This window comes from Mesitornis unicolor, unplaced genomic scaffold (assembly GCF_000695765.1).
Source record: "Mesitornis unicolor isolate BGI_N332 unplaced genomic scaffold, ASM69576v1 scaffold3327, whole genome shotgun sequence".
Taxonomy (NCBI): domain Eukaryota; kingdom Metazoa; phylum Chordata; class Aves; order Mesitornithiformes; family Mesitornithidae; genus Mesitornis; species Mesitornis unicolor.
In genome coordinates this window covers 338-15502 of record NW_010194151.1, presented here as the reverse complement: position 1 = coordinate 15502, position 15165 = coordinate 338, and the positions used below count along the sequence as shown (strand labels likewise).

The window sequence follows — 15165 nt, the reverse complement described above, 5'->3', positions numbered from 1 at the left end:
AGAAGAGGGCAGAGAAGGCAGAGACCCTTGTGATTCCTCAGCTTTATACTGAGTATGACGAATGTGGGATGGAATACCTCGTTGGTCAGTTTTGGGTCATCTGTCTTGTCTGCTCCTCCCCACAGGTGCAAATACAGCACCCATGGTGAGACAGTGGCCTTGTCATGTTTACATAACATACAAGCACTATCACTTGTAGAAGTGAACACTCTGGAAAAACATGCCATTAGTTTCAGCAAGTACTGCCACTTAGAAGAGACTGAGCTGAAAAGTAAAATCACTAAATAGAAAATGAGTTCTATTTAGCTCAAACCAGGACATATTTAGGCAGAGTATTTTTTTCTGTTGTTTGCTAGATTTGTTTGCTGCTTGTTTCTGGATGAAATTTGAGAACTACAACTGCTATGGATCTAAGTAGTGCTCGGGTAGTCACAATACATGCAGCTCTTGAATTTAAAATGCAGAGCAGTGTATGCTTATGTGTCGCATCCCACCTCAGAGGCAGGAGGAGAGCGATGAAGGTTCTGCAAATCCCCTTGGGCTAAATTAAGGTGAAAAGACACTAAGCAATCAACTAAACATTTTATTTATAAACTACTGGAATTGGAAAAGTTAAACGACTTGAGCTTGGAAAATGCAATGCATTGGTAATGTGGGTTATTATTGGAAACCTTTACAAGAGGAAAGGGATACAGGAAAGGAAAGAGGTAAGGAAAGATATCACCACCCTTGGATCCAGATGACAACATCAGATGTGGTGATCCTCCAGTGGAGCTTGTGGCTCCCTGAGTCAGTGTCTTTTATACAGTCCAGTCCCTTGAGGACTTACGTAACTCTTGATCTACTGCACAGGTTCCATTGTGGCAAGTGGTGGTTGTGAGCCCCTTCCCAAATAGATTCTGTGAGTTGTTTTGTCTGGCAACACAAAATGGCCCATTCTGGGACAGGCAGAGCCTTCTCCTTCCCCTGCTTCCTAGAACTTAATGTTACTGGTCTTTTGTTATGGAGAACTTGCCTTGCCACAATGTTTTAGACATTAACTCTTTCAGTCTCTCACACTATGTAACCTACTTCCTTGTCATCTGGGGCTGCTGGTAGTACAAGGGTTGACATTTTGCAGGCATCTGTTGTAGCAGACTACTGAAATGTAGAGTTTTACAGGTGACATCTTCTTGGTGCGTGGAGGGATGCGTGCAGTGGAGTTCAAAGTGGTGGAGACGGATCCAAGTCCATACTGCATAGTGGCTCCAGACACAGTGATCCACTGTGAAGGAGAGCCCATCAAACGAGAGGTGAGCAAAATCCTGCCACTTGGTTTTCCCCTGCTGAATCCCTTCTGTGACAGTCCTTGAGAGCAGTGGTGTTTGCAGTTCTCGTTTTGGCATTTTGTGTATTGAATGTAATGGTTAGACACTCCAATTTCAGGAGATGAGCTGCTGCTGAAGGTAGTCAGAGAAATGTGCTTCCAGTATCCTTCCTCAGATCCTCAGACATCACCAGTGCTTAGGCTTGCTGATGAGATGCCATACTTTGACAGCAGCTGTTTGTACATCTTCTTCCAGATATCTCATGTTGGACTTCAGATGCATATTTTAATTCCAAAGTTCCCTTGATCCATAGCAGGGAGAGCTTACAAGGTTGCTAAATTTCTTACTATGTGAAAAGGAAGCAATTAGTGCTCTTTTAGTGAGAAATTTGAAATCTTTAAATGCTTTATTTTTTTTCCCCCCAGTCCCTTAAGGTATCTAGCCTTGAGCATCTCAAGCTTGAGGCAACCTGAGTGCATTGTCTGTCAGGTCTTGGCCACCTTACTGTTACAGAGTAGGAAATCTCAGAGAAATGAGCTAAGGTGGTTGTATACTTGATAAAGTAAGTGCCTTTTTACTACCTGCAATTCAGGATGAGTGCTGGTTTGTAGTTAGCTGCCTTCTGAAAAATTTACCTCTATGTGACACTTGTGAGACTGTCTGGGCACTGGATGAGTCCAGTTTGGGCTCTTCAAGACACAGCAGAAACAGATAGGAGCAAGTTCAGCCAAGGCCACCAAAATGATATGAGGAGCTGGAGGTCAGAATGAATGAGGAGCAGCTGGGAGAGTGGGTTGATGCAGCATGGAGAAGTGAAGGCAAAGAGGCAGGCTTACTGGCAACTGCCTGATGGGAAGAGGTAGATAACCAGGCTCTTCTGAGAGCTGTGTCCAGGGATGGGGCTAGAGGCAATGGCACAAGTTGGATCAAGGGAAATTCTCAATAGATATTAGGAAAAAGGTTTTCCCCAAACCCTGGAGCAAAGCCCGGAGAGGGCAGGAATCTCCAGACCTGGAGACCTTCAGTGCTTGATACGGTCAGACCCTGAGCAAGCTGCTTAAAGTAGTAGTTCCTGTTTGTGGGGCTTGGACTGAGCCTCTCTGAAATTCCAGACTGTATTATTTTATTGTTTTAGTGTGGCCTAACGTTATAGATAACTAGGGCTAGTAGAGATTTGCACGGTCAAATGACTGGATGCTGTAGAGCTATACTGAAAGAGTTGGTTACAGTTGGTCTTATCTGCACATCTGGATCTTAACATTCTCTGCTATGTCGGAGAACTGTATGGTATCTAGGGTATGTCAAGTAGTTAGAAATATCACTTACAGTTTAAAGAATAAGTATATTTTATATTTGGCTTCATTGTCTATTGTTATCTTTGTTAGCCACATCAGAGGGTCACACAACTTGTTTTGCACTGGAGTCTGTAGGGGTCCTGGCAGCAGAGGCTGTCATTCAAGAGGGTGGGCTTCAGTGAGGTCTAGGTACATGTAGGCATTTTCCTTTGCATGTCTGGGAAGAGAGCTAAGAAACAATTGTAGAAAACACCAGGAAGACTTGAAAGTGAGAACCTCAAGACAGCAAAGAAATGGCAACGAACAAAAACCTGGATTCCTGGGTTCTGAAGCATGGGAGGGATTGTCGAACTGTTGTTTTCACTCAAATGTTTAATATATTTCCTTCTGGGTAGGATGAAGAAGAGTCACTGAATGAAGTGGGCTATGATGACATTGGTGGCTGCCGGAAGCAGCTGGCTCAAATCAAAGAAATGGTGGAACTTCCCCTCCGCCACCCTGCACTCTTCAAGGCCATAGGGGTAAAGGTAAGTCCCCGTGTGCGCCAGATGGATGAGTGGGCTTGCCCTTGTGGATGACTCCTAATGTCAGAGGTTTATGAGGTATTGGGAGGGGAATAAGTAATTTGTTGGATTTTGGTGGGTTTTTTTAAAATGCTGGTGTTAGGAAAGTATTTCCTTACATATTTTGGACACAGATTAAAGTACTGGCAACTTGCAAAGCCAGAGGGATGCTTTGAATTAGCACTGTCAGTTACTGGCAAGGTTTTTGTTTGTGTGTCATGCAAAGTAGTAAGGGTGTTGATAGTAATGCTGGGATGGCAGATGTTGCATGAGTTTGCATCACAATTTTGGACTGGCTTTATCAAATGCTTACAGCGTCACTGTGAAGCGACTTAGGCATTCAGATACTAGCTCACCACCAAAGTCCCTTGCTTTTGTCCTTAGCCTCCACGTGGGATTCTGCTGTATGGTCCTCCTGGCACTGGTAAAACACTGATTGCCCGAGCGGTGGCCAATGAAACGGGAGCTTTCTTCTTCCTGATCAATGGTAAGTATTGTGGCTGCTTTGGCCCCATATCTGCTATGTGCTCATTAATTCATCTCATAATAATGAATTGTATTAATAGGGCTTATAGAGCCACCTTGTCTCCCTGACATCCTTCCTTACCTCTTAGAAGTGTGCCTCTGGGGACACCTAGAGTTTGTGTGGAAGCATCTGTAGTGGCACTCCTCTTAAGCTTGATTGTTTTCACAAAATCACAGAATCGCTCGGTTGGAAAAGACCTCCGAGATCATCACGTCCAACCGCTCCTGTCTACCCCCTAAAACATATCCCTCGTCTACCCGCTCTTTAAATACATCCAGGGATGGTGACTCCACCACCTCCCTGGGCAGCCTGTTCCAGCTTCTGACGACCCTCTCAGTAAAGAACTTCCTCCTTATCTCTAACCTGAACCTCCCTTGGCACAGCTTGGTGCCGTTTCCCCTTGTTCTATCCCCCATCACCTGGGAGAAAAGACCAGCACCCACCTCTCTACAACCTCCCTTGTGGTAGTTGTAGTTTTGTAGCAGGCTGGTTGGAAAGGCAGCTTTGCGATGCAAGGACTTGGAGTCTGTCTGAGTGTTCATTTATGTTGGTGAGGGCAGAGCTGGGAGTGAAGTCTTGAGATTATTCTATGTATATGAGTGCATGATACTTGTTTCTGTTGCTGCCAGCATGTTCCATTCAGAAAAGAAACTGGGTTGCTGTGAATTTCTTGTTTTTCCCCTCAAGTAAAGACATAACATTAATTGGGAGGAACTGTCCTGAAAGTTCTAATGAGTATCTTTGGACTTAGTTACAGGTGACAGAACCTTCTATTGATCACTTGTCACCTGTAGCAGGTGAGACAGCTACTGGTTTATGTCCAGTAAGGACCAGATTCTGAATTTTCCTTGCTGTTTTCCTGTCTCATTTTACAGTCAGTGCTGGCATAACTGAACATTTGTACTTAAGGAGTGCTGCTTTTCTTTTATGTTTTCAATCACTTAGACCCATGAAGGTAAAAGCAAAAGGAGTGTATAGCACAGCATAGCAGTGAGCAGTGGTAGGAAAGTGACATGCTTTGTATCTCAAGATAGCAGATGTAAATGGACTGTTTTTAACCATGTCACCCTTGTCATATACTTTCTAAGTATGTGGAAGCTGTCACTGCATGCTAATGAGCCAGCCGTTTCTCTAGACACTTGTACTTCTATTGCATAATAAAAATAACATTGTCAGAGTTAGTGATGTGTTCTCTGTCTACTGGTCTCAAGCATGGAGCTGCAGGCAGTGTTGTAGGCAGAGCTGGTATGAATTGGTGAGTTACCTGTAACGAAACACTCTTAGTACCTGCCCACACCAGTGGTTCTGCAGCTGCTGTGCTTCAGTCAGCCAGCAGCTTTGCACTCCTGAGGGTCAGGCTTCTTTTTATTTGCTCTCTTAGAAGCATACTTTTTTCTTCATTACCACTCCCATCAGCACAATGGAAAAATCTGTAAAAACAGAATTAATCTGTGAGCCTCCACTAGTGTTCAGCAATTGTAGGAGATCTCAGGGGAATGCTGTCCTTCCTTCTGAGATTAATGTGCTTACACATTTTTTAAAAAAATTATTTATTCTTTGAGAGGAGCTGGGTTTGGGGTTTTTGGAATTTTGGGGTGTTAGTTTTTTTGCTGGGCTTTTTTTTTGGGGGGGGGGGGAGGGTAACTCATTTATAGGACCTCACAGAGGTAAATGTATACTTATGTAATGCAAGCTAAAGACAGCTTTTTCCCTTCCTACCCTGATAATTCATCACCATATAATTTGATTGCTTCTCTTGCAAGCTAGGACTGATGTTATCTGTGTGTAGTGGCACATTGCAGAAAAGCTCACCAAGTGTAAAATAAGGTGAGGAAAGAGGCAGCTAAAGGTAGCTCGTTGACTAGTGCTGCATTCTGTTAAAGTAAACTGAAAACACCAGAATAATGACAGAAAGTAATTCTGCATGCTGTTCTTGGCTTTTCAGCTGCAAATTTAGTGAACTTGATTGATAGTATTTGCTTTGACTTGAAATATAGATACTCCCATGTGAATGTTGTACTACAAAAAATCAGCTGCATGCCTTGGGGCTAGCTGCCTCTCTTCCGAGTGCCACAGTGTTGCTATTTTTCCAGGTCCTGAGATCATGAGCAAGCTGGCTGGTGAGTCTGAGAGCAACCTGAGGAAAGCCTTTGAAGAAGCAGAGAAGAACGCTCCTGCCATCATCTTCATTGATGAACTGGATGCCATTGCTCCTAAGAGAGAAAAGGTAAATAAAAGCCTGTAGAAGGTAAAGGAGTACATCTTTTTTGGTAGCAGCTTGTGTGAATCTACAGGGTAAAGCAGTATTTAACTTAGTGCTTGAATTCAGTTGGATGTCAGAAGTTGGATATCAGAAGAATCCGATATAGTTCACGGTGTTTCTTAACAGCTCATGTCTGTTGTATCTGTCTGCTCTGGTGCAGTACTAGCTCCTGTGTTGTGTTTTAGAACTTTTGGTCGAATCATTACTTTCTCTCTCCATAGACGCATGGAGAGGTAGAACGTCGCATAGTGTCTCAGCTGTTGACTCTTATGGATGGACTGAAACAGAGAGCACATGTGATTGTTATGGCAGCTACCAACAGACCTAACAGCATTGACCCTGCACTCAGGCGATTTGGTAACCATGATTGCCATCTTTTTTCGTGTTTATCAGATACTTTGTTATGGGCTATGCTTCAGGCATCTTGGAAAGATTGAGCAGAAATTAATATTAAACATCTTCTATGTGTTGCATAAGCTATTGACTTGTCTCCAGCTACTTGTTTGAAATTCATTTCTAGGCTTCCAGCCTTTGGTATAATTTTCTGTGCTTTATTAGGTTAAAACTTGTAGAAATAACAAATTACTTAGAGGGTAGCATGTTTTTTCACTTCATCAGTTAGGTGAGGCTATTTCAGGACTAAACACTTAAGGGATTGTTCATGCCTCAGGTTGCAGAAGACTCTGAATTGTCCAATTTATCTTACTTTTATTGATGAGAAGTCTGATAGTTTCTGAGATTCAGGTTTTCGTAACTTTGCAGTGTGAATGAATGTCTGTTGTATGACCAGTTGGTAAAGTCTAGTTTGCAGGAAAAAATGTCCTCTTAAATGTGTAGTGAGGCGTTTGAATGCACAGCTATGGCTAGAGGAAAATGGTAGGTGTATATACCTTAGTTAATATTGCAGTAATATGTAGGTTTTCTGCCTCCCCAGATATTGGGGCAGTTCGTGTTTTTCACCACTTGAGTACTGATATGAAAGTTCTGAAAAAAATAAATCTCTCTGTATTTGTGGACTCCTGTGCTGAGGACGCAAAGGTAGGAATAAACAAAAATGTCTCACGGTGTGTTGGTTAGAAGAAGCATATTTTCCTATAAACAAGGGTTGGAAAAGACAGAAATCCTCTGTTTATATAATTTTGAACTCTAGTTAATACAGTAGTCTCACTTTCCTTAAATGGCTAAAGCCTTTCCTTCTTCTTTGATTTGACTCTGCTATTGTGCTGATAGATGCTGCAAAGAAACCCAAAGCTCTTGCGTTTTCTAAAATTGTATGTGTTTGTGGCTCGTCATCATGTTCCTTTTCTCAGAGGAAGGCAGCAACTGCAGCTCCTTTAGTTTACAGAATCAGCAGCTCAACATGTTTTATACTCCCCAGGTCGTTTTGACAGAGAGGTAGATATTGGTATCCCAGATGCCACTGGGCGCCTGGAGATCCTGCAGATCCACACAAAAAATATGAAGCTGGCTGATGATGTGGATCTGGAACAGGTGAGTAGAGTGCTATTAGGAAAACTTGTCTGCTCATTTAGGACAGTGTGAAACTGGGCAAATGTGTGATCTCTGGGCTTCCTTCTAACTAGTTTACCAGTGACCAAAAATCCTCACTCGCTAGTGAAGAATGGCATGGCTAAGTGAAACAAATGTGTATCAGTTCAGTCTGAAAGTGCCTTGCTACTGTCCTCCTGGGTTGGTTTGCTGTGGCATTCTCTTTAAAAATAAATCAAGCCTGAAACAGTGCTCACAGAGCTGGGTAAACACTGTGGGTGATACTGGATGGTTACTGTAATCTCTGTCCTGAATGAAGAACTGCAGTCCTCAGTGTTATCTTTCTGCACACCATCTGAATTCCAGTTGCAGCTTTGATCTCAAGTAGGAGGTGGAACAGCAGTGTCTTTGCCTGTGATATGTGATAGCACTTGTCTTGAATTTGCAGCAGAGCACTGATGTTCCTGTTCTCCAGAGTTTTATTTCACCTCTGAGTGACCAAAAGCATATATTGCCCTTGCTGAATGCTTGCTTGTATCCCTGTGAGTCATAGTCAGTGCTCTGCTTTCAGGTGGCAAATGAGACCCATGGCCATGTTGGTGCTGACTTGGCTGCTCTTTGCTCAGAAGCTGCTCTTCAGGCTATCAGAAAGAAGATGGATCTCATAGACCTAGAAGATGAAACCATTGATGCTGAAGTGATGAACTCACTGGCTGTGACCATGGATGACTTCAGGGTAATGCAGGAGTGCCCCTGCAATGTCCAATTGCTTATCTGAAGCATATGAACATAACGTGTTAGAATTCATATAATACCGTTTCTTCTAACAATAGTGGGCTCTGAGCCAGAGCAACCCCTCTGCTCTACGGGAGACTGTGGTGGAGGTGCCACAAGTTACCTGGGAAGATATTGGTGGTCTAGAAGATGTAAAGAGAGAACTACAGGAACTTGTACAGGTAAGGGTTTCCAACAGATTTTTGCCTAGTCAGCTTGAAAAATAATTATAATAATGAAATCCAGAACCTCTTCACATTCCTGTTTGGGCTGTGAACAGGGTAAATGCAGAGTTTTTGTGGTATTTTATTGTAATGGACTGAAAATACCATGCTGTTCCATTTTAGTGAACTTAGGGAGAGGAAGGTGCTGACAAGCAGCATCAGGCTTTCCTTAGCTGAGTCTACAGTGTTGGGTGGGTGTTTTGCTACATGTAGCAACATCAGCAGTTCTGCTTCTCTTAAGTGGAGACCAGCAGTGGGAGCACTGCTGAGAATCCTGTTACGTGGTGGCTTTATATGCCAGACAGTGGATGAAGATTCTCACACAGAGAGCCTCTGAAGGGCTTTCTATCAGCATTAGCATAGGGACAGGTGAGAAGTAATTGTGAAGCCATCTATGAAAGGAGAGGCTGGAAAAAAGTCATGAATGATCTGTGGAAACTTCTGATGCCTGCCTGCTTTGGGATGGTTTGGGTTTGATACATCCCTGCTTTCAATTGGCACTGTAGAAACAGTCTGTCCATGAATAAAAGAATCTACTTTTCAGTCTAGTTTTCTGGCATTAAAATCATCGTCTATCTCTGGCCTTGCTGCAGAGGATAAATGCTCTCATCAAACATCTTGCCTGTCTCTGGAAGGCAGAACAAATAGGTTAGATAATGAGCTGTTCCCTTTTGCTTCTGCAGGGCAGAGTGAAGCTGAGTTTAAGTGTGCTGGAAAGCTACCTGAACTGGTACTTAGTTCTTAGGTGGAAGTAGACTGTTTAAGGCAGCTTTGCAATTCAGCTGTGGTGCTTTTCAAATCAGTGCCCATTTAAAAACTCCAGTGGCACTGAGCAGGCAGAATCTTGTGTTTAATCCACCAGAAATCTCAGGTAGTGTTTCTGGTAGGAGCAGAAACAAATTTAATCTAGTGGAAGATGTCCCTGCCAGTGGCAGGGGGTTGGACTAGATGATCTTTGAAGGTCCCTTCCAACCCAAATTCTGTGATTCTAAGGTACAGACCTGTTCTGGCTCATCATGAGAGGTTTTTGTTTGTTTGTTTTGTTCTCCTTCAGTATCCTGTGGAGCACCCAGACAAGTTCCTCAAATTTGGTATGACCCCATCAAAAGGGGTTCTGTTCTATGGGCCACCTGGTTGTGGTAAAACACTGCTGGCCAAAGCCATTGCCAATGAATGCCAGGCAAACTTCATTTCCATCAAGGGGCCAGAATTGCTCACCATGTGGTTTGGCGAGTCTGAAGCTAATGTGCGTGAGATCTTTGACAAGGTAAGTGTATCTTCTGCTCCTTGTGCTACGTTTGTGCTGAGATACCCCCAAAGCATTGTCTCCCCTGCACCTGTCTTGCTGGCCTGGTTTTTGTTTGTGTATTTTGTCTTTTCTCTACTTGCACTGAGGGCAGAGGCTGCTTTCCTGTTGTTAGGCAATTAATTCTCTTTGACAACATAGCTATTTAAATGGTTTTCCCCTGCTGGAATTTGTATCTGTTGTTACAGGATGATAAATGCCCCAGTGCCTTAGCAGTGAGGCTACCATTAGGATGGCATAGATATTCTCTGCATCCCTGAAAACTTACTTTGACACCTCATTAACCATAACCTTCTACAGATTTTTCAAAACATGCTATGAGTTTTTCTTCTGCAGTTGGACTAGATGATCATTGTAGATCCCTTCCAACTGAAATATTCTGTTCTATTCTTGTCCTGCAATATATATGGCTTAGAAAGTAGCTCACTACTACTGCCCAGTTCCCCCATAGATAGTGTGACCTCCTGTCCCAGGAGGTATCTGCATGGATTATCTTGGGAATCCTCACTCCTGTGGTCAGGGAAGGTGCTGAAAAAGCAAAGTTGGAAGGAGAGAGAGAAATTTAGGTTGAGAGGGAACCTCAGAGGCTATTTAGACCAGCTGTTTGTCTAGAGCAGGGAGGGAACTTAGAAATTCAATCAGGTTGCTTGAGGCCTTGTGTTCTGAACATGTGCTAAGGATGGAGAATCCCTGACCTCTCTGGGCCTTGTGCTGGTGTTTGAGCTCTCTCATTGTGAAGAATTTTTTTTTCCTTATTTCTAACTGGAATTTTATTTGCAGCCATTTGTGCCTGTGGTCTTTCATCCTTTCACTGTGCATCTTGAAGAAGGATCTGGCTCCCTTTTCCCTGTAACTACCCATTAGGTAGCTGAAGACTGTGATTGGATTTCTCCCTTCCATTTGATATATCTCTCATACTGATACTTGAGTGCCTAAATAACCAATTGACGTTCCCAAATCTTGCAGAGAGAGTTCTGGTCCAAGCAAATTTGCTTCAGCTTTCCCTCTAGACATTGAAATTACCACTCTTCTGCTTGGTTCACAATGCTCCTAGCTTTGGGGAAATTCAGTTTGTTGTTCAGGAGAATTTAATTGAGGGTTTGTATGGCAGGAGACCTGTTCAGGAATGGCTCCTCCCAGCTCTCCTTGCTGCAGCAGTGCTCTGGTACTCCTCTGAGCTGCTTTAATGGTAGGGTAGGCTTAGTGTGCAATCAGTGTGCTCCTCGCTGGGTGGTGTTAACATGGAGTAATTGTTTCCGTTTGCTTTTTGCAGGCCCGCCAAGCAGCCCCTTGTGTGCTCTTCTTTGATGAGTTGGACTCCATTGCAAAGGCTCGAGGTGGAAATATCGGAGATGGTGGTGGTGCTGCTGACCGTGTCATCAACCAGATCCTGACGGAGATGGACGGCATGTCCACCAAGAAGAACGTCTTCATCATCGGTGCCACCAACCGGCCAGACATCATCGACCCAGCCATCTTGCGCCCTGGCCGCCTGGATCAACTCATCTACATCCCCCTGCCTGACGAGAAGTCCCGGATTGCTATTCTTAAGGCCAACCTGAGGAAATCACCAGTTGCCAAGGTAGGATCTGCACCCTGACTGTGTCTGACTTGGGTTTGCTGTATGCTGCACATGCTTCTCACAAGCTGGGGATAGAGGGCTGGTGACTGCTCCACACAGTGTAGAGCTGGGAAACCTTCAGTCACTGAAGGATAGAAATGAAGGGATAGGGGGAGGCTTGAGCTCTGAGACTAGGTATCAACGAAGCCAGGTGTTGGTGTGTAAACACAGCAGGTCTTTATCACATAGTGGAGTTCTGCCCATGGTGTGGGAACAGGAAAGCCTGTTATGGCAAGATGGAAAAGATTCTTGTACTCTGAAAAAAAAGTAAATGTAGAAAACAGGGGTGGGAAATGGAAATTTAAGAGGAACCATTGCAGTTAATAGTTGTTGAAATCTCATAGGCAAGAGCTATGTCCCTTGCCTGGGGAGCAGACAACGCAACTGGTAGTTAATCAGAGAAAAGCAGATGTCAAGTGAGAGCTCAGGCTTTTTTATGCTAAGCTTACCTTTTTAGGTGTTGTTGGGAAGGAAAGCTTCAAAGGAGGTTGCAGTACTACCCTGTCAATTGAGGGGAAGGAGAAGAAGGTTGGTTGTCTTGGTCTCCCTGTGCCAGATCTCCATTTCCAGTCTGACAGTGTTTCATTTGACTCCTAATGCTGAAACCTGAGCAAATAATATTCTAAATTCACAAGTCAAACTGCCTCTTCTTGAGGGTAAACAGTGCAGAAGCATTTTCCCCCTCTACTCTGCTCTCATGAGACCCCACCTGGAGTACTGCATTCAGCTCTGAGGCCTCCAGCATAAGAAGGACATGGACCTGTTGGAGCAGGTCCAGAGGAGGCCACAAAGATGATCAGAGGGCTGGAGCACCTCTCCTATAGGGACAGGCTGAGAGAGTTGGGGCTGTTCAATCTGGAGAAGGCTCTGGGGAGGCCTTATAGTGACCTTCCAGTACTTAAAGGGGGCCTACAGGAAAGCTGAGAAGGGACTCTTTATGAGGGAGTGGAGTGATAGAACGAGGGGTAACAGCTTTAAACTGGAAGAGGGTAGATTTAGACTGGATATTAGGAAGAAATTCTTTACTGTGAGGGTGGTCAGACACTGGCACAGGTTGCCCAGGGAAGTTGTGGATGCCCCCTCCCTGGAAGTGTTCAAGGCCAGGTTGGATGGGGCTTTGGGCAACCTGGTCTGGTGGGAGGTGTCCCTGTCCATGGCAGGGGGGTTGGACTGGATGATCTTTAAGGTCCCTTCTAACCCAAACCATTCTGTGATTTACAGCTGCTTTGCAGGGTCTTGCTGGGTGTGTGGGGACTGTGGCCTGCCTTTGTATGTGGTTAACTTTTCCTAAAAACAAGAACCTTAACAGCTTATCTTTTCAAAATTGGCCAAAGATAAGGCAGCACCTTGATACTATGGGATCTAAAGACACCTCTTTGTCACCTGAGGGTGTAAGGTGTAAAGGACAGGCCTCTCTTGGTTTGGTAAGTGTTTTTTGTGTTTTTTTTGTGGTTTTGTTTGGGTTTTTTTGTCACTAGGATGTCGACCTGGATTTCCTAGCTAAGATGACCAATGGCTTTTCGGGGGCCGACCTGACAGAAATTTGCCAGCGTGCCTGCAAACTGGCCATCCGTGAGTCCATTGAGAGCGAGATCAGGCGAGAACGTGAGAGGCAGACCAACCCCTCTGCCATGGTGAGTGGGGCACTCTGAGTTTTCCCCGCTCATGAGATGGGCAGCCCATCTCTACCCATGGGTGAGGCAGGATGTGTTCCTCTCCATAATCCTTAGATGGGGATGAGTGGGCTCTCAGCACAGAGCATGGAGCTGTAGCACTTTGTTATCATCTTGTGGAAGGGCAAGGCCCTCCTGGGGTGCCTCATTGACAGCATTGCTCAGAAGGCCCTTTCTGCAGCTGTGACTTGCAGTCTGCCACAGTGTTTCTCTCCAGCCTCTACTTTGGCAGGCACTGGAGCATCCTGACCTGGGTAGCTGCTGGGCTACAGAGCTTGGGCACGCAGCTCACCTGGGCCCTCTGTCCCACTGCAGGAAGTGGAGGAAGATGACCCAGTTCCCGAGATACGTAGGGATCACTTTGAGGAGGCCATGCGCTTTGCTCGACGCTCTGTCAGTGACAACGACATCAGGAAATACGAGATGTTTGCACAGACTCTACAGCAGAGCCGTGGCTTTGGCAGCTTCAGGTAACTGTGGGGGAGTGGGGGGAGGGCAGTGTGGCTCAGCCAGCCCCAGAACAGAACACCAAGGCAGTTTTCTGCTGGATTCTGGATAACAAATTCCCTCTTCCACTATGTTTTCCCGTTCTCCCCAGTGTGTACAGCAGCCAGCTGAGCATGTGGCAGGTATAGGCTGTGCTTGCAAATTGGTTGTAGCTGCTCTGTTAGTGCTCCTGAAGTCTATCAACCCTTTTTTCCTTTAACATGAGTGACATCCAGCAGCCATATAAGCCATAAGCCTTTTGCATGACCTGCTGTAAGGCTTCATCCCATTTCTCCTACCTGCCCTACTTGGCACCAGGGTGTTGGTGTGGAGGGAGGGGATGGTGCTGAGCTGCAAGGAGGCTTTTGAACAGCATCTCTTCTCTCCCCTTCTGCACCACTGCACACAGGTTCCCATCAGGTAACCAGGGCGGTGCTGGTCCAAGCCAAGGCACAGGAGGCAGCAGCGGGGGCAACGTGTACAATGAAGATAATGATGATGATCTCTATGGTTAACTTGCTGTCCTCTGTGGACCAAACTCCACATCAGGCCACGTTGTACAGGAAAAAATCCAATGTTCAATGGACTCTCGACTTCTTCATTCCTCAGTCAAAACAGTGTAGCTGGACATCATATTTGTACAGGGAATGTTTTCTGCAAACACAAATCCATAATGGTATTCAGTTGGGAGGCAGACAGTGAATTAACAAGGAGGGGAACTGACTTAATTTCTGAGAAATTTCTGTTCTAGTTTATGTGGCAGAATCAGCAGCTTTAGCAAAGAGTACAATGCTAGCCTGTATAAAAAAAAATCCCACAAAAAAAATAACAATAAAAAAATCCCACAAAACTCTATCCAGGCCCTAGTAATTTCTGTGTGTGGAACTGGTACAGTGTAGCTTGTGCTGTCTCTGTAAACCCTGTGTCTCATGTGCTATCTGAGCACTCCTCAGTCTGGTGGAGCCCATCTGTATGCGTGCTTCCCTGGTGCATTTGAAGTTGTTCTTCATTCTTATGCCTGTTAGCCCAAGTTAACAGAATAAATTGGTTTGGAAGCCTCTCTCCCCTTCCCTGCAGGAAGCACCAAGTAAGAGAGCCTGGTAGCAGGTATCTCTTGTTTCTCTGCTGGCCCTGAGGTGTTTGGTCTCCTGCTGCTTTGGCTCCTCTGCAGCAAAGGACTTCTCCAGCAATCTCTGTTTCATCTGCCCTGCCTGAAGGCAGTACAAGGGGGCTCTTGGGCTATCTCTGGAGTTTGTGGTGTAGCGACCCCACTGTGATTAGGGAAGAGGGGAGCTTCCTCTTCTGATGCTGCAGTAGCACTGTTCATCAGGCTCTATGGAGAGATTTTCCTCTGTAATGTCTTATGCATCCCATGGCTCTCTGCTGCCAGCCTGCCCCCTGTTGTGGTCATACTCGGTAGTTAAGTTCTAATCATGGTTTTTATCCTTCCTTTTCACTTACAGGTTGCTGCCTTGCTCCTTGGTTTATTTTCCCTTCTCTGAACTGTGCTACTGCTACTTCTCAAAAATGTTTTACTGCTGTACTTCAGTGTTTTATATGAGAGAAGCCCTGGGTCAGGTCCCATCATGCACACAGGAGTGGTGTGGCAGGCTGAATATGGCCCAGCTCTGAACTGAAG

The 15165-nt window shown here is 45.0% G+C and overlaps 1 protein-coding gene across 1 annotated transcript; it reads left to right on the top strand.

Annotated features, from left to right (window-relative positions):
* The first annotated feature begins 650 nt into the window (after positions 1-650).
* Positions 651-14379, top strand: LOC104543145 (transitional endoplasmic reticulum ATPase-like). Its single transcript, XM_010187684.1, has 14 exons — positions 651-707; positions 1152-1292; positions 2998-3129; positions 3550-3652; positions 5785-5918; positions 6176-6311; positions 7333-7445; positions 8014-8178; positions 8276-8398; positions 9495-9707; positions 11020-11328; positions 12846-13001; positions 13356-13510; positions 13936-14379. The coding sequence occupies exons 1-14, from the start codon at positions 651-653 to the stop codon at positions 14039-14041; spliced, it is 2043 nt and encodes a 680-aa protein (XP_010185986.1). The 3' UTR covers positions 14042-14379.
* Positions 14380-15165: the final 786 nt, after the last annotated feature.

What these genes read in the sequence shown, in the direction of transcription:
- LOC104543145 (XM_010187684.1), top strand. Translation starts at nt 651, where the DNA reads ATGTGGGTTATTATTGGAAACCTTTACAAGAGGAAAGGGATACAGGAA. An exon ending in TTGCTCCTAAGAGAGAAAAG is followed by an intron (nt 5,919 to 6,175) that starts GTAAATAAAAGC and finishes CTCTCTCCATAG; the next exon opens with ACGCATGGAGAGGTAGAACG. An exon ending in ATGATGTGGATCTGGAACAG is followed by an intron (nt 7,446 to 8,013) that starts GTGAGTAGAGTG and finishes CTCTGCTTTCAG; the next exon opens with GTGGCAAATGAGACCCATGG.